This window comes from Sphaeramia orbicularis, chromosome 3 (genome assembly GCF_902148855.1).
Source record: "Sphaeramia orbicularis chromosome 3, fSphaOr1.1, whole genome shotgun sequence".
In the NCBI taxonomy this organism is placed as follows: Eukaryota; Metazoa; Chordata; class Actinopteri; order Kurtiformes; family Apogonidae; genus Sphaeramia; species Sphaeramia orbicularis.
Window position 1 is genome coordinate 50,129,085 of NC_043959.1, and position 26,975 is coordinate 50,156,059.

General features: G+C 36.8%; 1 protein-coding gene across 2 annotated transcripts in view; it reads left to right on the forward strand.

Annotated features, from left to right (window-relative positions):
- Nucleotides 1-3,859: 3,859 nt before the first annotated feature.
- The window catches only part of pde3b (phosphodiesterase 3B), a 54,922-nt gene continuing 31,806 nt past the window's right edge, over nucleotides 3,860-26,975 (forward strand). For both annotated transcript variants that reach the window (XM_030128802.1, XM_030128810.1), the window contains exon 1: nucleotides 3,860-4,891. In XM_030128802.1, coding sequence (XP_029984662.1) covers nucleotides 4,004-4,891 — 888 coding nt within the window. In that variant the 5' untranslated portion in view covers nucleotides 3,860-4,003. The remainder of the gene's footprint in view (nucleotides 4,892-26,975) is intronic.

Here is a 26,975-nt window from a genome sequence, read left to right on the forward strand (position 1 = left end):
TATGACTGTTTTTTTTATATATATATATCTTTTGTGAAGCACATTGAGTCTGCCTTGTGCATGAAATGTGCTTTATAGATGAAGTTGAATTGAACTGAATTGAATTTTTGTCTCATATCACATTTGATTATGGCTGAGGAACTATATGACCAAAGGGTGTTTTGCTTTGTTTGGTCAGGTTTGTAGTTGTCTTGTTTAGTTGAACTTACATTAAGATATGCTACTTAACTATTTTCCTGTATTTGAAATGATGTCTGGTAAACCTCTGTTATGGCAGCTGATTTAATGATACTGTGTACTGTGATTTATACAATTTAAAGGAAACAAAACAAAACTTTTCTGTAAAACATCAAAACACAACTGTGCTTACTACTCTATCCCTGACAGGAGGCTCAGTGATATTAATAAAGTTATAAACCTTTTTAAAAAAAAAATATTTTATCTTCTCATTTCATCACTTCACTTGATATTACAGCAAATAAATACATAAAGCAAACAAGCAGCTCATATGCTGGAGGACTAGCCTGCATACTTTAGCCCTGGTAACCACTCTGTTTGTGTTTGTGTACCTCACGCGGAGTTATATTATGTTAGGATTTATTATTCCCATCAATTCAGTTCAGACAAAACTAGATGATCCCAGAGCAGCATGATGGTGAAAACAATACTGTAAATTGTGTGAAAGTCTGTAAAATTATCTTCTGTTTAATCAAGTAATTTCAGTGACTGCAACTAAATAATTTTGAGAGTTTGAAGAAATATTTATGCTTGAGAAGAACTGTTGTTTTAAAGCCAACAAGAAACTTTGCGCAATTCAAAATAGACTTACAACCAGAGATGCCTCCATGAAAAAAAAAAATCAGTTTGAGCCCACCTCTTCAATCCTGAAAACCATACAAACCCTAAACATATACACTATGCAACCATGGATCAATATAAAGTTTACAATGTTGTGCAAGATTGATGAGAAAGGTGAGCTTTTATAATATATATTTGATAACAGTATTACTGGATTGTTTTTGTTTTACCATAAAAAAACCCAACAAAACAAAATTAATGCAAATAACCACGTGTTTATTAGTACAATGTGAAGCAACCCTTTCTTTTAACATTCTTGTAGGTTAATTTTTGTCTAATGTTTACTGTTTTCATTACTTTTCTCCTCTTGTATTTAACCACTTAAATATAACTTAAAGAACATTGGATTATTTAGATTGGGGTGTCAAACTCATTTTAGTTCAGGGGCCATATTCAGCTAAATTTGATCTGAAGTGGGCTGGACCAGAAAAATAATAACATAATAACCTATAAATAGTGACAACTCCAAATTTTTGTCTTTGTTTTAGTGTTAAAAAAAAAAAAAAAAGAACAAAAAACTGAAATTTAAATTAAAAAATGTAAGAAAATTTAGTGCAATTTTAACAATATTCTGCCTCAACTTATCATTTGTCCATGTGCATTATGGATCAGATCTACAAAGACAGTAAACACTGAGGAACAGGCAGAAAAAATGTTAAAATTGTGCTTAATTTTCTTAGACATTTCAGGTTCTTCATATTTGTTCAGGTTATTCACATTTTAGTGTTACAGGATAGTTTGTAAATATTTTCATAATTTGATGTTATTTTTTGCACTAAAACAAAGGGAAAAAATTAAGTTGTTAATTCTAGATTTTTTCTGGGCTTAATTCAAGATTTTTTTTTAACTTAAATGAAGATTTTTTTTGGCTTAATTCAAGATTTTTTATTTATTTTTTACTTACTTGAAGATTTTTTTTAGTTAATTGAAGATTTTTTTTTGCCTTAATTCAAGATTCTTTCCTTAATTCAAGCTAATTTTTTTTTTTTTGCTTAATTCAATTCAAGACCGATTTAAATAATAAGGCTGTATTAGTTGGATACTTTCCCCCCTTAACATTATAACTCTCTTGGAAGTTTCCTCATTCGGTACGGTTACATGATGTTTTTTAAATCAGATTTATTTCTCCAGAAGAAATTAATTCGGAACTAAAGTATTTTCTCCTCTGTTTATATGGAAATGTTAAAGCCGAATTAAGGTTTACATGACAAACGTTTATTTGGTTCTCGCAGCCCTTCTGTTAGCTTAGCTTAGCATAGTAACTGCATTTCCATGGTCACACGTAGACAGTTTTTTAAAGGTGATTTGTTGTCTTTTGTAGGCGATTTTGTGAAATCTGATTCTCCCTAATCATTTCTTTAGATCTGCGACTTACTGCACTCATACAATCTTGGGACTGTTGTGTTGACGAAAGTTGGAAAATCTTTTTGTTGGAAGGGATGCATGCGCTAAACTAGCTTTGCTTTACCGTTTTAGCTTTGCATTAGTTTTTATTTCCCAAGATTTTATTAGTGCAGTAACTAACATCGCCATGATTTGAGCCTCAATTTGTGATCATATTGACCCCACCGGACTAAATTAATGATTAGGGAGAATTGAATTTCACAAAATCACTCATAAAATACTACAAATCACCTAGAAAAGCCTGGCTACGTCTGACCATAGGAATGAAGCGATTATGCTAAACTAGGGCTAAGCTAACGGAAGGGCTGCAGTGCAAACTGATTTGCCCACTTATCGAACTCATTAGTGCATGACAAATGAATTAATAAAAAAACAAGTGGTGTACTGTTCCTTCAGGGTTTTAGAGGCTGGTAGATCCCATCAGAATAGCCCATTGGAAAGGTTTGGTAAGACTAGACTGCATTGCATATTCTTCCCGCCAGCGCAGAATGTGTGCGTCATCGCGACAGGACAAGACAACGAGCATGCGCAGAACGGCAGGAATAAAGTCCAGACGGAATAAAGGGTTTACATGTCCGAGGAATAATTTAGTTCGGAATTAAAAGGGGATTAAACCAGTGACTTTATTCAGATTTAAATTTATTCCGAACTATTCTGTTTCAACTGGAATAAGGTGTTTATTTTTTTTATTTTTTATTTTTTTTTTATTTGAACAATTAACATTGAACAGTAAATATACATAATAGTATACAACAACAAGGGTAGAAAGTTCCATAATTCACAAAATCTTTTACATTATATAGAGAAATACATGTAAAACATTAGGAAATAAAAAATAAATAAATAAATAAAAATAATAAAATAAAATACATAAATAAAAATAAATAAACATATGTAATAAAAATAATAAATTGCTCGAGGAATAATTCGAAATTATACAAATTTAATAAGATTATACATTTGACATTTTTTTTGTTTTTGTTTTATTTGCTTTAGAATTTATACTGTTTCTCCAATTGTCTACGTAATTGGAAAAAAGGGCTTTGAAAACAGTGATGTTTGGACGTTGATGTGCAAATTTGGAACAATGAATGTGAAATTTGGCAAAAATAATCAAAAGGTCGATAGTATATCTTTTTTCTGGAATTATTTTATCAGTGTGTGATAGGCCAAATAAAATGTGTTGAAAGTTCAGTTTACACGAAGAGTAAATTTTTGTGTTTATAAAATGATTTAAATCAATCCAAAATATATGTGTGTAGGTGCAATCCCAAAATAGATGACATATTGTTTCCTCTGCGTTGCTGCAAAAAGAACAAAGAGTATCAATATTTCTTTTATATTTAATCATACAGGTCTTCGGAATTAGGTATTTACATGGGCATCTGAAATAGGATCTAACGTTTATTCAGATTAAACCAGGAATAAAAGTTGTCATGTAAACGCACGGAACTGTGCGTGCATGCAGGCTCAGTCAGACAAATGCAGCAGTGTGTGATTGTGATTATGTTTGTGCTCGGTGTTCCACGGTGCAGTGCGCAGTTGTGGCCTGTAGGCGGAGGCAGAGAGGCCCGTTTCTGTAAAAACAACATCTCACCTTCTTTCTTTAGTCCAAGTGGTGGAGCACGTTTGAGTGACCATGGAGTGCGTTTGCTGTCATGTAGTTCAACGTTAATACGGCGTGAATAGTAGAAGAGGGGGTACTTTTGCGTGGGTAAAGAGGAGCTTACAGTCGAGAGCCATGGCTGCACGGGAGGAAGGAGAGGTTTTGCACAGTAAAATAAGACACCACGACCGAGCTGGAAGTGTAAACAGCTCAGAGGGCTTCAGGAACGGCTATGTGAAGAGCTGCGTCACCCCCCTTAAACAGGACCATCAGAGGGGATTTTTGTTCAACGTGTGCAGGTTTTGCAACGAAGACCTTCTTAATTCCAAACTGCTTAAGGTGTCTGCCATCTACGTCGGCGCGTTTGTATTTTTCGCGGTTTCGTTTCTCATTTCCAGGAGCTTGCAAAGTGACTCGCTTTGGGATTTGCGGACTTTTTTGTCGGGCTTCTCCCAGTCCATCAGTCCTTTATTTAGCATAGGATGTGCTTTCTTCTTTCTAACATTTTACCTGCGGAGGAAAAAGAAGGAGAGTAGTAAATGTTGGCTCGTATCACTGCCAGCATCGTGTTACCTCGGGGATTTTTTGGTTTTGCGGTTTTTGCAATGGGGAGAGGACCAACACCAGATGCAAATGGTGGGCAGGTTGTTATTCGTGTTGGGATGCGTGGGTCTGCTCACACTGGTCCCCACTCTCAAACTCAAACACAGTGTTCTTATTCTGGTTTTCGCCAGTGTTGTGTGGCTGGTGTCTTTCACAAGTTTGAGCGGGCTGCCCTCGGTGCTCAGACCGCTGTTCGCATGTGTTGCGGGGGTTTGTGGATGCCTGTTGGGGCTCTGTTTTGACCGATACTACCCGTCGAGGGAAGCGGCCACCGGGGTCTCCGGAGCCGAGGAGAAGGTCCCGGTGATCAGACCCAGGAGGAGGTCCAGCTGCGTCTCACTGGGGGAGACATCCAGCAGCTATTATGGCAGCTGTAAAATGCCCCGCAGACCTTCTTTACCCTGCATATCCCGAGAACAGGTAAACACACACACACACACACACACACACACACACACACACACACACACACACACACACACACACATTCAGCCCTCCTGCAGACTACCTAGACTACCTGTTATTAGACCCCTTAAATAAAGTAGGCCCACTCCTCATCCCAGTGTGCATCAACATCAGAAAACTGAAGCACACAGAAAGAAAACAAAGCATTCAATGTATTTTTATAATAAACGAAAATATACTAGTTCACAGCTTTACTTAAAAAAAAAAAAACATGTCCACTGCAAAGGATATTATATAAAAACCCCAGTTTACAATCAGGGCAATTATTTAATGTAGAAAAGCCAAAACTTTTATTTATTTAGTCTTTTTGTGCTTTATATGCTGCCAAAATGTACTAAAAAGTACATATTCACTTTAAAAAGTAGTTCATGTACACTCACAATTACATGTTAATGTTTCACCCATGGGCTAAATGATTACACTTGTGTTAAGCATATTTTTAGTGGAATATACCCGCTAAAAGTGTCAATAATTGTGCTTGTATGTCCAGTAATTCCTTCATCTGAGTGTTGCAGTCAATACAACAAAATGATGGTGAGCACACGCAGGGATTATTCAGTGTTTCTCTTCTGCTCTGTTTGCTTGTGTACATGAGCCGGTCCAAGCTGTCTAAAACCAGTCTGTTTACATACAGTAGCTAACAGGTCCACAGCCATGAGCCTTTCTACTTGGCTTCAGTTTTGTAAACCAATACATATATAGAGCTGTAAGAGCCATGCAAAATTCACACTATCGTGTTGCATATAATGTGTTGTGGAAAAAGTGCTGATGCAAACTGTTGCCTTAATTTGTTTGCAGGCATCGCAGATGATAATGCTTTTATTATTATTTTTTTAAACAATACATCTAAAAACAAAACGTGGTGTTCTTTAGTTGACGCCAACATGTCAGTTCACACACATTGTTTATGTGTCCTTCATGCTTTGTTAGAAATGATAAGAGAACTAAAAATGCATATCCAGTTTGTCTCAGTCATGCTATTTCCAGCAGTTGTTTTTCACATCATTGTGTTTTAGGCTATTAGCAGATTAGCAGTCACATTGAGGTGGGAGGCCTTCAGCAGCGCATGGAAAGTGTAACAGAGAAACAGGTTGGATCATATAAGAAGCTCTTTAAACATCATTATAGGCTGTGAGATCCACATGTAATTCTTAAGCTTTACAGAACAAATGTGACTAGCAAAGTGGAATTATATAAAAAGTATATAAACAATAATGAAACTAGAATACAGGTACAGAAGTACAAAATAATAAGTCAAACCTAGCTCTCAGCTTAAGGTAAATAAATAGACTTGGCTTTAGTTATTTATATCTTTTCTTAAAAATCCAGTGTGTTTCTCCAGTGAGTATTTGTGGTTAAATAAATTGTTCTTGTAATTAGAGCATTTCCTTAACTCAGGATGTGCTTCAGTCTAAAACTCAGTGATGTCATGGACAACACTGACACACTCCTGCTTAATAAGCCGGAGGTCCTTTTCCAACCTCATTATACGTAGCTGTAATGTGTACCTCAACACAATAAATGTGCCAGAAGTGTTCCACATGATACCATTTTTACCTTGTAGGGAAAATAGTTTTAGCCAAGTGGATGTCAATGATTTTACATGATTCAAAGAAGTAATATGTGTTTTAATGGGCAAGTCTTTTTTTCCCCCCGGTATATTAATTGTGTAGTTTAGGTTCTGCTTAAGAGTCTGTTCCATGCCCCAAATAACATTATGTTACCCTTCTGTTAAAACAAACAAACAACCAAACAGGGTAGCTATGTGCAAAAGTGGATAAGTGCTTAGTGCTTAAATATTTAATAGGAATGCACCGATATATTGGCCGGATATTGGTATTTTCCTGTAAGATTCAATTTTACTGATGACAGTGGCCCATATTTATCTGTTGTATTATATTTTTTTCTTGACTGTATATTGTTCAGTTTGTGGTCATTCAAAAAAAATGTGATGAAGGACTGATATACTTTAAAATAGCTGTGTTAATCTAATATTAATTTTGTATGTATTTTGAAGAGTTCACAAACACATATAGGGAAATAAATAACAAACAATATAAACAGAACAGAAACGGTATTAATACATTAAAAAAAAAAAATCAGTATTTGCATTGGGTGGAATTATTTTGTTGTTTTGTTTAGTATTTAGTCTTCTGACTTGATGAAAATGATGAAACATAAATACAGTCCACATTGTGTACATCAGGTCAGCCAATAGTCATGGTGATCGTGTTTGTCTGACTGTAGGTGGGAGCCCTCTAATGCACCTTACTGGCAGCTTGTCTGGGGTGTTCCACCCAGCGCATGCTGGGATAGATCCCACACACAGGAACTGTAGCCTGGACAACTGTGTGACAGTGATGGAGGGAAGAGCTGAGATTCTCACGTCTCATGCTCTCAATTTTATCTACTGATTGAATTTGTTGCTATTGGTGAAATTCTGAATACAGGGAATGAGGATTAATCTTTTTATTAGACTTGATATGTGCGTGACTACAAGCTAAAATGGACAGTCCCTGCATCACCAAAAGACAAGAGGCAAAAAGAAAGGCTTCAAAAGGAGTCAGTCAGGGTTCACTGCTGATGTCACACATGTTCTCCGTCTTCACACACATTTCAACCACAACACAGACAACACTTTACTGTAGCCTTTCAGCTGCAAAGAGGGGGGTGTTTTTGGTAAACAGTAAGATGCTTTCACATAGAGCGGGTTTACCACCACAGTGGGAAAATGCTTGTATAACGGTTCAGTCTTGCACAGATGACACTAAATTGATGCTTTGTTTTTTTAAAGATGATATAATATTAAGAGACACCCTGAAGATGCTGTCAACAGTTTAACAGTCATACATCAGTGTTTTACTACTGGTAAAGCAACTAAGCTTTGACAATAATCAGTGACAGACTTTGAAAAGTACAATCCTCAATCAGAAACGGTTGAGACTGTGTGAAAGTAAACAGTGATTGATAAATTATGTTTGAGCTGTAGTACACTAAAACCAAAACAACGCCACACCATTCACTGTTTCGATGCATTTCATTTATTGATTTTTCGAAAGAAGCCCTTTGTAACAGTGCGGTCTCGTTTCACAACCCTTAAATTACATTCAGGGACTGAAGACACCAGGTGAAGTTTTGTCCCATTCTTCTTATGAACTTTAAACCTCTGACACACTTCAAAAGTCTTAAGGTGTGCAACAGTGTGGGATCAGTGGGGTCACATTTTGCATTTCAAGACGTACCACATATTCACTCTTGGGAAGTGGAATCTGCATCAGGCCAGTCCAACACCCACTCACTCTTCCAGGCCGTTTTTTTTAGTGTGTGTGTAATTTTACATTGTCTTGTTGAAATATGCCTGGGCGTCCCTCCTGAGATGTGTCGATATATTTTCCAGCATTAATGGTGAATCGCAGACAAAACCCCAGACCGTGACAGACCCTGACTTCTGAACGTATTGCTGGTTAACAGTCCAGATGGTTCTTTCTGTTTTGGTTCAGAACACACAACGTCCATTTGGTCTGAACACCATCCACGTTTCTATTGTGTGATGAGACACCTCTGAGCACAGTTCATGTAAGGCTTCCTGTAGGAGCTGTACATTTGGGAATGTGATTTTTCTTTCTTTCTTTCTTTCTTTCTTTCTTTCTTTCTTTCTTTCTTTCTTTCTTTCTTTCTTTCTTTCTTTCTTTCTTTCTTTCTTTCTTTCTTTCTTTCTTCTTTCTTTATTATGTACTTATCTACTAATCATAGTGTTTGTGACAAAACTTTTCTACAGTACTCTTTGGTTCCTGTGTTTCTATGAGCTATCAGGTTGTATAGCTGTGGTGTCACTTTTCCACTTCTGTTTATTCCTCTGTATTCAATCTACTGCTGTACTGTGTCCCTGTGTCCATAAAACACATCCAGTTGTCATTCTACAACTTTACATGTGATGATAAAGAGCAGAGGAGCAGAGTGAAACTGATAAGTCAAGTTACAAGTCATAATCGAAGGAGAAAAAAAGGGAAGTTTGGCGTTAGCTAATGTTAGCTGTTAGCTAACTAATGTTAGCGCCTTAGCTAACTAACATTAATTCCCACTGCATCTGCCAAAGTGGACCTTTATGGATTATCCTGATATAGAATAAGGCTCTTATGAGGTGTGTAACCCTTTCACAATTTGTATTTTGTTTGTCAGCCCTTTATCTGTGCTATCCAGTTCAGGAGAAGGTAAATAAAGTAATGATTTATGTCAACACACACCTGAACACAAAGTGAAGTGATGCACTGCTGTTAACGGACTAGGAGCTGAAACTGTATTTAAATACTTATATGGATCTACTATAGTTTAAACATTGACTGTGGAACATTGCACAAATAAATAAATTAATTTAACCCTTTCTGAATCCTAACTTGTGTCTCACTAGAGATAGGAGTTCTAATACAGGAGCGTACCGGCTTCACTGTGGTTGATTGTTTGGACCTGGAAATGAGTTTTATGGCACCATGACATCAGACTTAATCAGATACATGAGGGGTGGTCTGTGATGCTGTGTCGTCTGAGGGATCAGAGATCATGGTGTTTAGGCTGGCACCCTTGCCCTTATCATGCTGAAACACATTTTTTCAGTTTTTAAAATTCTGTTCTGCTCCGTAAACCGTGAAGTATCTGAATCCCTTCATGTCTTTCTTTAGAGAAACATTTTCCAACACTGTCAGAACTGTTTCTTAATTGGGTTTGTAGACAAAGGAGTGCACAGTGCTCTCCACTTTACCTGTGGTATTTATCCTCTCTGTGAGTCCTGAGAGAGAATCAGAGTTGGCAAAAGAAAACACATGTATGTGTTATATTGACACTTTTTTTTTTTTTTTTTTAAATGAGTAATATCTCAATACTTCAACACAGCTCGTTATTTTGTAGTAGCACTTAACTAAATTGTACCTATTAGGTCTGAAAGATCTCATAATCTTAAATTGTGATCGATCTTAATATTATCAATTTTTCAGAGAGATTATACAGATCTTATTAAAAATTAAAATAACAGCACTACCAAAACTTTCCTACTCAGTTTACATTTGTTTTAAATGGCATTTTTACCAGTTTATTTACAATATCTTACACTTAATTATTGCACTAATCCATACAGTCAGTGTGCTGTGTCTGTGGGATTGTGTCACTGGCATAGGTCACTATCCATGTCAGTTTATTTTTGTACATTTATAAGGATGCGTAAATGCCTTTTTGTTCTTAAGTGTTTGGTTTTAGTCCATTTCAGCTTGCAGAGTTGGTATAAATTGTTTTGCAGCTGATGAAGAAATAACTGGTGAAAAGATGACTGTGTACAGTGAAGAATTACTGTAAATGTGGGCAGCAGGTCCGGCTTCTGCAAGATAAAGCGAGGCTGATTTACACAGATGCTTTAGACTTGTGTCTAAGTGAAATACCTTTTTGAGTCATTGCAAAACTCCAGTGGGACAAATTAGGCCACAGTCAAGGTAATTAATTTTAACACTGTGGCTATCACAGATGTATGTAAAGCTAAGAAAATGTGGACTGGTGTTTACTATCGTCAGAATATTGTAATATCTGTTCAAAATGATGCAAAAATGCAGAATTTCTAGTCACAACAAGTAGAAGCCACCATAAACAGCCTAAGGGCTCATTTATGCTCTATGTTAAAGACGCAGACGGATACGGACGGAGTGTTCTGTCCGTCCTCTGCGTACATTCCTTACGGAATTCTATCCATTTTCTTGGAGCTTGTGGACACGTACCCAGATGGAGAATATGGAGCAGAACCACGGAGGCAGTGTTGAGATATGAAGAGAATAATTTCCACAAATAGTGGTAGTTTTCAAAGAGCGACATATTTATGACAACTACCCTTCTGAATATCAACATTGATATCCACATTAGTAAAACCATCTCTGTCGTCGCCATGTTTGTTATTATTATTGACTTTCTTCTTCTCAAAAACTTTACTCTTCTTCGTGGTATTTAACCAGTATGGTAATTAAGAGCAGCACCCTCTGGTGGATTGAATGAGAAACACTCATTCCAGTGCACTGGACACATGGAAGTATGAGGACAGTGACACTTGTCAATGTTAGGAACAGACATACCTATTTTTGTATGTAAAGCGAGCATAAATGAGCCTTAAAGGTGAGAAAACTGGAGAAAGACATGTTCGAGTTTGACAGAAATTCACCTACAATTTGTGTTTTTATTCATATCGAGTCATTCAGAAAATCATAATGCAGTCATTGTTTTTGTTTTTGTTTTTTTATACCCAAACCCATGAACATTCCTACTCTGTTGCACCATTAACAAAAGGTTAATTGACAAAAATATTAGTGAATAAATAAATAAGGAACACAGATATTAGTCACAAACTCGTATTAATAAGACTACTGTGGAATAAGTGAGGGATCTACCTCTTTTATGTGATTCAGAACAGGTTGCCACCTACAATTTATTACAGGAGCGAAAACGTGTATCAGATCATGGATTGTGATTTTACCTCTAAAGATCATCAAGTGATCATTTGGCAGGATCTCCCAGCTTTATTACCAATTCAACAAGTTCAGTCCATCAGGTTGGGAGCTTAGATTTATTTTATTTCATTATTTTTTGTGTATTGTGGAAACCCTTTGGACATTTCAAATTTTTTTGTATGTAAACCATCAAGTGCGTTAACATGTCAGATCAAATTTTTGCAAGCGCAGGTACAGATGAAGATATGGATGAATAAAACATGACCGGTGTATCAGCATCTCTCTGATGTTTAGACAGAGGCGTCTGCTGTTGTTTGTGTTAAACTTCCACTGTGGAGATTTCGAGAACCGGTTCTAAATAGGCTAATCCAAACCATCTGAAGATTATCAATACCTTTTATCGATACTGGTGTGTTTTTCTGACCAGAACTAGGTGGCCCTAAATGCTCATTATGCAAATGACGCATGCACTGTGATGTCAAAGCACGAGACAATGGGGGGGGCGGCACCACAAGAATGAATTACATAGATAGCAAGTGTGATTTCAGCAAATAACATTGGAGTTTTTTCTGTATACTGTGCATTCGTCTGCAGTCTGTTTGTCTAACAGTGCATTTCTGTGTTTTCAGTGCTGTATTCTTTGACGTTGACAACAACGAGAGTGAAGTACGATTATTTATCATGTATCATAAAGAGCAGTGGGCAATAGTCATAAAATGCAGCTCAGAAAAGATAAGTGTGAAAATGAGGCCATATGGACATGACCTACACACTCATAAAGAAGTGATATTGTACTTTTTTAAATGGAATAATGCATTTTAAAACATCCCTGTGGTCTACATAAACTGTAAATGCTAGGCTTGGGTCTGAATTCTTCATTAATTCAACTCCACAGGTCAATCTTCAACCCTATTTCTGAGTAATGACACCAGAAAGGTCGTTTTAAGCGCTGGGCCTTTAAATGCAAATGAGCCACTTGATGCCCCACCCTCTCCAGGTTGTTGGCTGTGCTGCTCTGTCCCGTTCAACCAACAACTGAACATTTTAGGTAATCAACTTGAAGTTCGGACATATTTTCAGTTTTTATTATAACCACTGCTGCTGATAAACAGTTGTGGCGTACTTGGAGAAATGTTCATCGGAAGTCTTGACCTTATATGTACAAATGTCGTGATGTAACTAGTTATAGATCTAACAAATTAAGCGGGAATTAAAACAGGTTGGGGAAATCTACTTGATTTTTGCCAAAATTAATATAAAGATAATTTTGTAGCACCTGGGCTGTTCAAATTCAACCTTTTGGAACTATTAGGGTCCACAAATACACAAATAAAAGTACCAAAGACTAATAAAAGTGGGTTTAGCAAAATATGACCCCTTTAAACTTACACTAAAGATAATAAGACAGCTGTAGAAGTCATTTTTTTTATTTTAAAATATGTAGCTGCAACCGTAGCTTACAGACTTATGTGTAAATTGTATAATTGAACAAATTTGTATCATATAGTGTGGATTGGAGCAACCATGTGTGTTTAAACTGTTGAGATAATAAGTTGTGTTGATGCTGAAACCTGTTTAGGCTTGCTGTGTACCTTTTTACACACAGAAAACTAAAAATGAAGAATGAGATGGATAAGAACAGTTGATAAATCTACAGGTATAAGTCAAGTCTTTGTCTCATCCTCAGCTGCCGAGCAGTGTTTTTACTATCAGCCAAAATGTTTACGAGGGAACGTGTGAGAATCATTCGTGAGAGATTGTAATTGACAAATCTGTAGCATAATATGTGTTAAATGAATAATTTTAAACTTGATAAATCTGTATTTTGTTGGGAAAATGACATTTTCTCAGCCATAGATTTTAGTTTTTATTTTCCAAGACCTTATTGTCATATTTTTAAGGTCTTCTGTGGTAAAGTTTACTTAAAAGCTATTTTTAACGTTGGTATGCGTACCAAATTACCGTATACACTGTACTGAGAAACAAAGCTGTTGTTTAAGGCAAAATTTTCCAAGAAACACATGAGCCATGATCCCTTATGAGATAACTAGTCCATAAACAGGGTTCTTAAATTGGAGGTCAAGTTTACAAATGAGTACTGACGGTATCAACAAATGCCAACGCACAGTCTGTGTATCATTTTACACCTGTAGAAGGCAATAGAACATAATAAACATATTGAGTTGTCAGTTTTTTCTTGTACTTTTTAATTTTTGACGTCATGTCACTCACTCTGTTTACTTGTGACTGTGCTGTGGTGTTTTTCTGTGTAGCTGAGCACACGGAGATGCAATCCTTACATGTGTTTGACTGAAGAGCTGCATGGTTGCTGCCATTTTTACCATTACCCACAATGAACTGAAATAATCATTAGAGCTCATTTGCAGCACTACAGGATGAAGGTTTCTGTCTCTGTCACCAGATCCTCACACACAAAAAAGTCGATCTTAAATTTCTTTTAAAAAGTGTATTTCCTGAAAATCAATATTTTATGCTGTTGTTTACCACGCTCATGTTTATGGCTGTAAATTACGTTCCAGTTTTTGTCCAACCTTGACTTAGTTTTACACTGTGCCACAACATTTCAAAACCTCTTACACAACCAAAGCTTTATGAACTGACTGCAAGTCTGAGGGCTAGGCTCCTCTGAATCCTACATTTATTGCATTAACTGTGAGCATATTTTTATGATATTGTCCAGAACACATGCAGAAAGCAGTCTTTTAGTCTTTTGATTCTCATACATTGAAGAAGTCCCAAAAAACTTGTAATTTTGTTGAGTCTGTAAATAAATAAAAGAAATACTAAGTTTAAAATTTAGTATTATTGCAGACAAAGTTGAAAAAAATAAATTTGTAGCTAAAGTGCAGGTTTTTTCCAAATTAGAAACATATCCAAAGAGTCTGTGTGATTGTTTAGGTGGATAGTGTCTTTTACCTCAAATGTCCATTTTATAAAACAATGATAATAATGTCCAGTTTAAGCAGTAACTTATTTAAAATTATGTCGGCACTTGAACCACAGTCATTTTTGAAATAAAGAAAATGCAGTGCAGGTTGGGCTTGTTAAGTGGGATTATTCTATTTGAGCTTGACGACAGGGTTCTAAAAAGCTCTTCTTCAAGACTACAACCTTAGCGGAAGTGCTCACAATGCGATGCTGAATTCAGGGAGAAGGCCCTCTTTTGGTGTGGTTTCGTCTCTATGGGGGCAGGCAGGGGTGAATAATACACTTAACTAACCCCCCATCCAGACGAGAACACAGAAGCATGCTGCGGAGAGAAAGGTTGAAAGGGAGAGCAGTGAAAACGCAGAGCAGCTCTCAGCTGTCACGTTCGCTTGCTGTAAAGCCATGTGGAATGATATAACATTGACGTCACAACCCAGTGACGTACCACAGGGTGATTGCAAAGAAGAAAAAAAAATGCCAAGTCTTATTAATCGCCCTGTAGAATATAGTGTCTGCCTCCGGCAGAGATGAGAAGGGGAGGAATTGTCCATCTCCAGACAGTGTGCAATAGAAGGAGTGTTCAGGGTGGAAAAAGGTGCTACGGAGAATTGAACTTTACACCATTTGGTACATTCTTCCAGGAAATCAGGACAAACTAGACTTTTACATTTAATTCATGTGTGTTAATTTATTCATTTGTGTAATTTATTTTTCATAATTAAGGTTGTGATTTTTTTGGGGACATTTTTGCATTTTAAGGTTTACAATTATATCAGAACAGTGGTTTAGTGAACCGTGTCCCCTTTCAGGATTATAATACTGGAATAAGGAGGCAAGGTGTGTAAAATCTAATAGTGAAGTGGTTTTAAAATATAGATTATTTGTTTCATATGCTGTATGTGTGTGGATAGATGTGCACTCAATTTTTGTGGTAATTTTCCACCTCTGTGTAAAAGTGTGTTTTGATAACGGTTGAATGAGATACTATCTGGGCCATATACTGCCTTAACTCTTTACACACTAAAGTCTGCCGATTTTTGTTTTATTTTATTTTATTTTTTTTTGTCACTCAGTATTTGTAATAAAAGAAAAAAAAAGCTGAAACAAAAACAAATACTTTAAAAGGCAACAGTGATTTAAAAGGTGTGTTAAGCTGCAGCTTAATAATAATTTAGTAAAGGGTTCTATTTTTCAGTAAATTCTCTGGACAGTTTTTTGAGGATAGTTTCTTTTCAATGAGGTGTAAAAATTTATAAATGCTCTGTAAAGACATGCTTTGGATGCTCCTCAGTTTCTATGTATTTATCTATTTAATGACAGTTAAAATGATTTTAAACAGATTTTTTAAAATATACATTATCGTAATCCATTCTGATCCATTTTATTTTAGTATTTAAGTAAAATGCATAATATTACAGCAAGTGTTATTTTTCAGGCTGACACTAAGCCTGCCGTGTGTGTGTGAATTAATGTACATTTCTCTATAGTACAGTTATATTTGATAAGATGTGACTTCAACTGAGCTGTTGTTTAACTAAAGGAGAGTGACGTGTGAAGTTAACCTATGTTTAGGAGCTTGTGTAACACTTGTGATATCAACACCAACATGTCCTAATTCATTGCTTAGCAACTGCTCATTGATGCCACATGTAGCTTTGATAGCAGGTAAACATTTTTATGAATGCAAAATCCAGAACTGAATCCACATCTGTAAATATGACCCTTCCAGGAGTTTTCTGTAGCAGAACTATTGTTAGATTCTATTTAAAATAAGACAATAGAAATGTATTTTTCTAAAAGTGACGATTAAAATGATTTTTTAGTGGATGTTCTACCATCACAATGCCTGGTATGTCTGTAAATAATATTGGTCTGAATTTCCTGTAAGGTCAGCGCTAGTTTTAATTTTTCATCGGCTGCAGTCGGACCGGTTGAAAGGGTTAAGTTGAGCGAGGTACTGCGTGTTTGGCTGAGTGCAGAGTGAAACAGGATGCAGCGACTGCATTGTCAGCCTGCTGGTGTGAGTGCAAACAGATGAGGAAATGCTGGAGCGGGTACTCCAAAACTCGGGTTGCCCTGGAAACGGTTTGCGTCATGATCACCAGCAATTAGCTTGCAGCTCTTTAGTTTTCATGATAGGTCTACCAGAGCTTAGCCTAATGACTCTGGTGTCTGAAGAGTCACCATCAAAAGAGTGCTCACAAAATAATTACACATGGATTTATTTTGTCTCTTTCTTCAGCATTTTGTTGATGAAATATTTTGTAATTTATTGTTATTTATCTCAATGTAGTCGTTGCCTTTGCTCTGTCTGAACTGACCCTAAAGTGCTGTGTAGTGTGTCCGTCCGTCCGTCCTACTTCTCTTTAATGAGTCTTGCTGTTATATTCTGACCTCATCTCTTTGCTGGTATTATTTTCTGTTCCAAACTTATTTGTGTGCTGTTGAGGCCCAGAATGTTGGACTAGAGACAGGGATGCCGAGCTGCTATCATCATCAACTAAGTAATGAGCCATTTAGACCTTTTTTTTCCCTCTTTGTGCGACCTCTCATACTTCGCCTGTTTTCATTATGTGAAATGAAAATGTGAATAACAAGTGATGCCAAAACACTGGCTATGTTTGTAACTTGATTACACTTCAGGGGACAGTAGAAATCTTTCCCTCAGTTCATCCTAGATGTTTTAGATTACACCAGTAAGGTTTCCTACAAATGCAAACATTTCAGATGGCTTGGCTTTTAAGTTCAGGATGAGGTTGTTGAACCTTGCATGGGTTGACTGTTTGTTCAGCTCAGTGACAGGATGAAAGTAGAGGTGGAGAACGCACACCTAGGCTTGTTGAGAGTCGGAATGGTTCAACTGCTCTGACATAGATGTGTGCTGCACATGCTGAAATTACAGTGCCGTTGTGATTTTTTTTTTTTAAATGTGAAGGCTGTAGTAATTATTTTTCATTGTTTTAGTCATTGATTTCACGGCTGAGATTTTTACTGACTCTAAATAGTTTCCAGAAAACTTTATTGATGTAGCGTGATCCTTTCTTTCAGTAGTCTAAAACCTTGTTTTGGTCATTTAAAGGGAGTCATGCAGGAGTGATTTTAGCTTTTTATGGTAAATAAAGTGATTACAATTAACATTTTTTTCCCTCTCAGATAAACATTACACAGCGATCAGGCAAAAAATGTACTCCTCCTTACTTTTCTCTCTGTCATTTCATGCTCTGTCTCTGTTTCTCATTCTCTCTGAATTTCTTTCTGTCTTTCTCTGTGCGCCTCTTTTGAAAACGGTGTCAGCACTGCTGCTTTTACACCAAAAGGCTGTTGCTAAGTGACGGTTGACGTCAGCCGCAGCTACAGAGGAGGGCTTGTGTGTGTTTAGCAGCTGAGGGCAGATCCCACTGAAAAGGGCAAAACTGTGAACCACTATTAGTCACTGCAATGAAAACCCTAACTTCAACCAACAGAATCGCCATTTCCAATAACTGTGCACAATTTATTCTGAGTGACTTTGGGTAAAGTAAATCTGTCAAAGTGGAATGATGAGGTTTAGACACATTTTTGGGAGAAAATGCTCCGAGCCAATCCCCACCCCCTTTTCTCCACTTTTTCTTTAGTCTGTCGCTGTCTCCGTTTCTTTCTCACTTTAACCCCTCCCCCAACACACACACATATACACATAGGCTCAAATGCCAGACACCCCCCCACACACATAATGTAAGTAAGATTTTTTAGATAGATTTCTGTCTGACAGAGGTCTCTGAGCTTCAGCGTGATATCTCCCCCATCCGGCCAAGGTTGCTCTTGATCTGCTCGCCATTGTTCAGTGTAATCAATTCCTGGGACCTGTATCATCCTTTCTTTCCCTGCCAACCCTCCTCTTCCTCTCTTTCCCCTGCCTTTCTCTCTGGTGACATCACACGAAATCTGAACTGTTTGAGTGGCCCAAACAAACAGCTTATTATATACATTTCAGGTTAAAATAATAGGGTGTTCGTAACTCATGAAATGTTTCATTGTTCTTTATCAACACTTTGCAACAATTAGTATGATTCAGTTGCATTGTGCTTCTTCTTTTGTGTGCGTCATGTCTGCAGAGCTAATTACTGAAGTAATTACTGAATTACTGAGGCCATTTTAAAAACCCTAGTTTGGAGCAGGGAAAAGCTGATAGCTGATTAATTGAAGCTGGATAACTGTTGGAGTGAGTAAATATAGTCAGCTATATTCTAGTGACCAGGCTCACCAGAAACACATCAACTATTATCTTTAGTCTGATGTATCTGTCAGACCAAATTATTTAAAGCAGTGGTTCTTAACCTTGTTGGAGGTACTGAACCCCACCAGTTTCATATGCGCATTCACACATTTCAACACACACCCATCACCTAATTTCCATCAGGCTACAATAATAATGAATATTTACTGCAAGTCAGTGTGACTTCTGCTGTTGTTGAGTGTGTCTCTTGACCTCCACCGAACCCCTGAGACTGACTCACCGAACCCCTAGGGTTCGATCGAACCCAGGTTAAGAACCACTGATTTAAAGTTACTGGATTTAACTCCAGCCCCATGAGCTCTCTAATAGTTTTTCTCTCCCAAACATTGACTGTATATGAACATATAAGATGCAGCACCGTTTTATGTCACTGTGGGGAGCTTCCTCTGTGATGAACCGCTTTGTCTTAAAGTTGTAATGCAGCAGGAGTTGACCCCGAGAAGACCTGACCTGGCTCCAATGGACTTACACTGGATTTACCTCCCAAAATACCAAGTCAATCCTTGTTTTCCTGGAGTCATTCCAGTCTCAACCATTTTGCTTTCACCTTTTAAGAAGTACTGTGGTGGTCAAGCTTCAGTGTTTCCCACAGTCATATGTCATCTGTGGTGCACGGGTTGGGGGGGTGGGTTAGGGTCTCATCACCCCTTATATCAACCATATATTAAATTAACATTATGTGAAAAGATTAGTTGATAATATGGGTTCATTGTGTTTGTTTTTATGATATTTTCCAAAAACAATGTTAAATATGTTAAATTATTAAATTACTACATTTCATTATTGAGATTGCTGTAATTTTACAGCAAGCAGCAGCCACAGAGCATCCTTGTTACCGTGGTAAATCCATCATTTCTGTCTGCGTGTGTCGTGTTGACACTGTGCTTCATCACATGCATGTATTATGTTCAATAAATATTGAGTGTAAGTTTGCAAAGTTATTATAAAAGTTACTGGGTTTGTTTGCTAGCTGTGGATGAGGCACTCGGTTTACTGTAAAACTAAATGTCGGATATTGACCATCAATAATAAACAAATAAACAGCAAACACCAACATTCATACTCATCTCATCATAGTAGCTGTGGCTCTCATGGTGTCAGACACTGCTGGTTCTGGGTCTGGTTTGGTTTTGGTTTTTGCACATAGATGTGCATGCACACAAGAGTATGTTGTTTAATATATTTTAGTTTTTCTTTCATTGCCCTGCATTGTATTTCACAAGTTAAAGAATTTACATGGTTGTCAACATGATCAAGTGAGTCTCTGCTCACTGCAATATTTTAAAAAGTGAAATAGACTATAGCTTTACACGGTGTAATAGTGTTAATTCATTAATAGGAAACTCTGATCTTTACATTTTTCCTCCATTAATTAGATCTCAGGGCAAATAGAAAACATGATGTCTGTTGCATCTTAGTTTGACTGACAGATATGTTTGACAGCTCACTCACCTGCCAATTCAAATATTTAATAAAAACATTTTTTCCTGACATACAGTTCGACCATAGTTGCGATTTACAGGTTCCACTTGATGAAGTTTACCATTTTTTCAACTAGGTAAGGTATTGTTTGGCATTAGCTCACCTATGACCCCTCGGGCTCCTGTAGCTCCACCCCTCTTGTCCAAATATGGTCATTTCTGGTTCCAAAAAGCCAGTATGGCAACAAACCAATCACTAACTACTGGCTTCAGAACAGCCGCTCAGAAATCAATGGCAGACATCACAGTTTCTCTGTCCATTATACAGTCTTTGCTCCTGACGTTTCAACTTTTGGGGGGTACCACATAGTAAGTGATAGAATCTTAAAACATTAATAATCAGCTTATTATTCTATCAGTATACTGTAGAAACTGCCTCTTACACACACATGCACACAAAAATCCAGAGTGGTCTGCAGTTGATAGATGGTTGTGGTGTGACCCTCCTTTGTCCTTATCTGTCCTGACCCTGTATCAAAGGATAAACTGGATCAACAGTGGACTTGATGCCACATAACAGCAACAGGCACCCTGGCTTGGCATCACAGATGCTGGGCATTAAGCGCCGGGTGTTCGCCTGCAGACAGCAGGAGTTGGCTGGGGGTAGGCCTGGATTAAAGATGCAGTATTTGCGTCATAAAGTGTATAGAAGGTTTCGTGTTACTGTTGCTAGGTAATGCAAGAACTTGGACGCATCCGGTAAGCTGCAAATTATGATGGACAGAAAAGGGTGCAAAATGCAGCTTTCATTGTTGGAAGGTGAATACAGGTATAGCAGTTGTTAAAATGTAAATGTACAAATTCTCTCACTGCTTGTTAAATAATTGTTAATATGCTCAGAAATTAGATCTTTTTGGCAAGAGATCCTCCTGTGTTTGGAATCAAAATACATACTGCTGTGTAATAATAAAAAACAACTGCCTTCACTTTTAACTCATCCTTAAAATAAATTGCACTTCATGCAAGTGAATGTGCAACTGTTGAGGCTTCATTAATGTTGTCAACAAAGCCCACTCGGTAGCGCCATGAAAGGCCAGTGCTGGTTGTGTATAGATATAAATGTACCACAGATGCAGTTGAGTAATTTATGATGATCATGAGCATAACATATCAAGTGTCCTGTTTGCTGAACTGATGTGCTCTTTTCTAGGCCTTATATTACATCTGAATACAGAGAAATCTGAAGTCCTTCCCAAAAAATGTTGTATACTACACAAATCTTGGTAAACTGGGTACACGTAGGTCTCACCTTTGGTCTCCTTAACTTTGTTTAGTAAACCTACCTCAGGTTTGTTTGTGTGACTCTGACTCTGACTGTCGGCTAGTGTTCCAGTATTTATACCATGTGGCATCTGTCTATGGTGATGTAGGCAGAGCACGCTGAGCTCTAAGTTTATACTTACAAATGTTAAATGCTGATCTTGGTGGTTCCAGCATTATGTTCTGACCCACACTCTAGACAGCCCTGCCTGCTGACGGGGCATGTTTCTAAGATGAGACACTGAGGTGGAGGTACAAGTCAAGACCCCGGTCACATGGAAAGACACTTTTCAGGCAGAGCAGTTTGCCTGGTCTTACATGTTTGTTTCATTTCTTATATAAGACAGGATACATTTTGTTCACTGTATTTAACAGACAGTTGTGGGTCTGGGGTTTGTAAGTTAAATGCATCAAAAGCAGACAAGTATCTACAAAATAAGATATTACATATCCTGGGCACAGTTGAAACAGTCTTGGAGCCAGTATGACTGATGAATCATGTGATGGAGGTAATGTTTACATTCAATTATGCCTGATAAAAAAATACAGGAAGGAAAGTGTGTGTATTTGTGGTGGAGCTTTGGAGAAATTAATTCATTATTATCTGATAAACTTTGGGTGTCTGTGTGATAATGTATTTATGTAAGTCAGTGTTTCCCACACATAGACTTTACTTTGGCAAGCCACACAGGTATATTAATGACCGCCAAAGTATATTTGGTGAGTAATTTCAACATTTTTACCACCGCCAGGGAGGTTATATAGTGCAGCTTGCTATGGTCGAATTCGACCCAGTATAGTCTCTTAATAAAGCTATATATTGCAGCGGGGGATGAATTATTCTCAATAAAAATAGGAAGTGAACCTGCATCCCTTTTTTCTCACAGCTTTTAAATCAAATCAATCAATCAATCAAATTGTATTTATATAGCGCCAAATCATAACAAAGATGATCTCATGACACTTTCCATATAGAGCCGGTCGAAACCAGACTCTCAAGTCAATTTAAGTTCATGTGCATAGCATTATTCTGTGAACTCTGAAGTCTCCAGCCCAGTGTCACACTGTTCTAGCTCATGGTGTTACATATTCACTAGTCTATCATAAAGATGTTGGAACATGTCCACCTGGGACCCAGACTATCTGAATGTGTCATGAATTAATTTTAAATATAATATCACACCTTTACAGCAGAAACAAAACATGGTACACAAACGTCTACAGGTTAAAGTGGATAAATGAACAGCTTTAGTGCCGACAAAAACTGAAGAATCACTGTGAACAGACTCGCTAAAACGTTACCCTAGCAATAGTACTGCTAATAACCCATGATGCACTGCTCTATACGGTTGCATTTGGAGCATGTAGCCCCTGTTATGAACTTGTATACCAACATCTACATAATAGTAAAAAAACCCCACCTGCTTATGTTCAGATTTGCATCTTTAAGAGGTGAAAGCATAATTGTTAATGCCGAACAGAGGAAACAGAACAGATTAGTCATCACTGGTGACTAAAATGACATGGATTAACACACGATTGGACATTTATTAGTTGTTGCTGTACTGTGTATAGTTGTAGAAGTTTTTCATTTCAGACAGTTTAAATGTAAATCATTGTGCTCCAAACATGACATGAACACACAAAGGCTGCATTATTCACTAATGAGATTAAGTCCAAAAGTCAGTCCACTTTAATCTCTTGTTTAGTGTCCTGCAGTTTCCCAGAACAATATTTGGGTCTTCTCTGGCCTTTTTAACTTTATCTCTCTGCCATTTTGTGCTGTCAGTGTGTACAATTGCCTTATTTGAGGTGAAAACAGACATTTAAGTTCACTGTAAAATACTTAACAAAAAGAGGCTTAATTTGAGATGCGTAGAGATACAGTCTAGGGTCCGATCAAGCAATAACACGTGGGCACATTTGTTGTTCAGCAGTCTCTATCATGTAATCAGAGTAACTGATATGCATGTATTATTCATATTTAAGTAGGTATTTATAAGCGCTTTAACATTATGTATAACAAAATTTGGGGAGATAACATTTTTAGGTGAAAAATGCCAAATTACTACTCGGTAACACGTGGACTTGAAACGGACATCAATTTTTTAAGCTTTACGCAAACATTCGAAACATGTGGTTCTCAACAGAAATTGATATCGGGTAGGAGAAAATCTTTTAGATATTATGCTCAACTATGCTGAAAATAAATTTTGGAGTAAAATATTGAAAAGTCTCTCTTTTATTGACATGAGAATGTGGTAACACGTGGACAGGTTGCCATAGTAACACATGGACGACTCTTTACCATTATATGCATCACCCAAAATGTATCAAAAGATCATTACTTTCTGAAAGTTTCACTCAAATATCTGAATTACAAGTAACTTGAAAATTAAAAGATGGTATTTTTGTGATAACATGTGGGCAGGGCCTTTTAAGCAACTCCCAAATGTTTAAACTCATAAATATCAATAATCAAACAATAAGGTAAATCTAATACTTGAAACTTAACAATCATGTATATAATCAACAGACTGAATACATTTTCAAATTTTTTAGATGTATTTTAAGCGTCAGATTCGGGCTATGGCTATGGTGTAAAAAGTACAATCGATAAAATCAGTTCTAACTTTTTCTACAAGTGGTATTTTAAAAAGGATAACAGTTCCATAAAATAGAGATCTTTAGCTAAAAAATGAGTCCACTTGATAAATGATGTGTGCAAATTTACTTTTTCATGTTGATCATTTTCACTTGATCAGATGAAATGTTGACTTATTTTTTTAGAACAAGCCAGATATAATCACAAAGCTTCATTTAATGTATTTAATACTAACACAGTGTTATTTACAACTCATGGTGGTCCCTACTGATATAGGTAAATTACAAATAAAAAGTAATTTCTCAGTAACAGTTCACAGATAGTCTTTTTAAATGTGACCAGGGTATGAATTCACAAACTTCATTATTTAGAATTTTAATTTCTCAAAGTAGTTTGCATGTCTTTTTGTTAATTTACTCCAGCCTATAGCAGGAGGTTCTGCACTTCTCCTGTTCTGTTAGTGGTATTTTAAAATGGATAACAATTCCATAAAATAGAGATCTTTAGCTAAAAAATGAGCCCACTTGATAAATGATGTGTACATATTTACTTTTTCATGTCGATGTTCACTTTTGCTTGATTGGACCCTCTAGTGATAATTCTCTAAATTGTATTAAATATATAAAAAAAGTGGTTTTCTGCTCTAACAGAATAACTATGTGCAAGACACTGAAAATGAAGATTATGTAAACCAGTACAGCTGCTTGATAAATATTCTGTTAATTGAAATTTCCAGACCAAAAAAACGTCACATGCGATGCTGACCTTTTAGCCCAGACCTTCAAACCATGAACAGAAGACGAGTAAAGGACAGGCCAAACACACCCTTTTGTTTTCTACGAAGCCCATAACTTTGGCTGACTTGCTCTCGTATGACCTTACGTTTTTAAAGTGTGCTCGCAAAGTACTTTGATAACAGCTCGACTGACTGATGTGGAGCTGCTTCGGAGTGGCCGTCTCTGTTTTTTGACCTTTCACTTGACAGGTGTTTAATGGCAGCTCGGAGAATGTGATACATGAAGAAGAAATCAGGAGCAGCGTCGGTCTCTCACTTGTAAATGATTTACTTAACGCACTATTTCTGTTTGGGTCTCCGCTCTCCTCGTCCCCTCCGCTGTTCTTTGTGTCCGTCTCACTTCTCTTTACTTCCCCGTTAACTCCTCCTCCCGCTGCTCAGCTCTGATGGATGGCGTTTGTGTTCACATGCTTGTTATTGGCCAGTGCTCCAGGGCTCAGGCGTTAGGTTGTGTTTATGAGAGGAGCCTGCACTGATTCCGCGATAAAACCAGATGTTCCCTTACAAGGCTTCGAGCCTCCCTGATGTAGCTCTCATGTCCATATCAGGTATAACCTTCCTGTTGTACACAGGCCTCCCAGCTTCCAAACTATAGCACGTCGTCAGCTTCACACTGGTCAAAAAAGGTTGCGTGTGAAGGACATACGTCTGTTGTTTGTACTGTGATAGAGAAACACTCACATTTACAATAGGCAGAGAATATAAAGTATATTTTTTGTTGGTCAGACTGAAAAAGCACAGCATATTATTAATTTAATCTAAAATATTCTAAGTATAAAAAGCTAAAATTGTTGGTTTTTACTGATTTTCTTCTGATTTTATCACTGAATTATATGTCACTGTCTTTTTACATGAAGGTCATTACATTAAAACAGTAAATAAAGGGAGGAAAAAACACTTGTCTAGGGTTACAGGTGCAGCTGCCATGACAAATGAGTGTACAACGGATCTGAATGTACGGCAGCGAGCAGTTGCACAAAGTGAGAGTTATTTGTCAAACAGGTGACGGTTTCCCATATGAAAGGTTCACCCAAAACAAATTCACAGAAAGGTAGTTTTTAATGCAGTGAAACGCAGTGTTGCAACCACGTGAAGTTATGACAGGAGCTTTTGTCTCAACAGTCATGAGGTAAACACTTGAATGACACGATTGCACATACGGGTTTGATTAGCCAACACACTGTGGTCGCATGACATTGTCTTAGTGTGTGTACTCACACTGATTGTATTATTTATTAAATGGACTAGGACCTGACTTATCTCGATGGAGCAGCTATTTTTGGGCTTTGACATTTCATTTTTAGTTTATTTTATTATCATTAGTTTAGTTTTTTTTTTTTTTTTAAGTTTTAGTTTAGTTTTTCAGCTATTACAAAGATCTCTAATGTGACAAGGCATAATATTACATATGAGTCACCAAACAAACCATTACACTGTTAAACCCTCAACACTGAAGGAAAATGAAATACAACCTGCAATTCTTCTTTGGTGTAGTCATGTTGTATTATTAATTATAGTTTAGTTATCATGTTATTATGTTTCAGTTAATAAAATAACTTTTCCCCTGCTAATTTTACTTTCAGTTTTTATTAACTGTAAGGAGAATGGTATAAATACTGTCACATTTGACTAAAAATACTGTAACATTCAATGTGAAAATGTAAAATCATGCAAACATATAACTTCATATCGCTGTGTGTAGAATGTAAGATTTCAGTCTTGGACAGTTTTATTCTTCTGAGCCCTACTTTTGTCATCTTTGATAGTATTTATTTATTATTTTGTTTATTTGCGCAATAAAGAAAAGCAGCAAAAACAAGTCAAAGTATAGTAAGCATAAACAACAATAAAATAACCAAAGAAAATACAAATGAGTGATGACAAACAAAAATAACAGTAAATAGGATCTTGTCGAATGTAATCAATGAGAATAAACGATAGCAAAGTAAACCTCAAAACAAACAAATTATAACCACCCAAACAATATACAATACTAACCATAATACAATAATATTAATCTCAGAAATCAGAATTTGGGCGGGTGTATGAAGGAAATGAGGCTGTAAGAACAGATGAGGCCAGTAGGACACAGTTACTTATTGTAACACCATAAACAGCTGCTTAAATTATTTAAGGGCGTGCAGTACTTTTAAAGCACTAATTGTACATTCTGTGCGTCACAAGGTCAACGGTCCT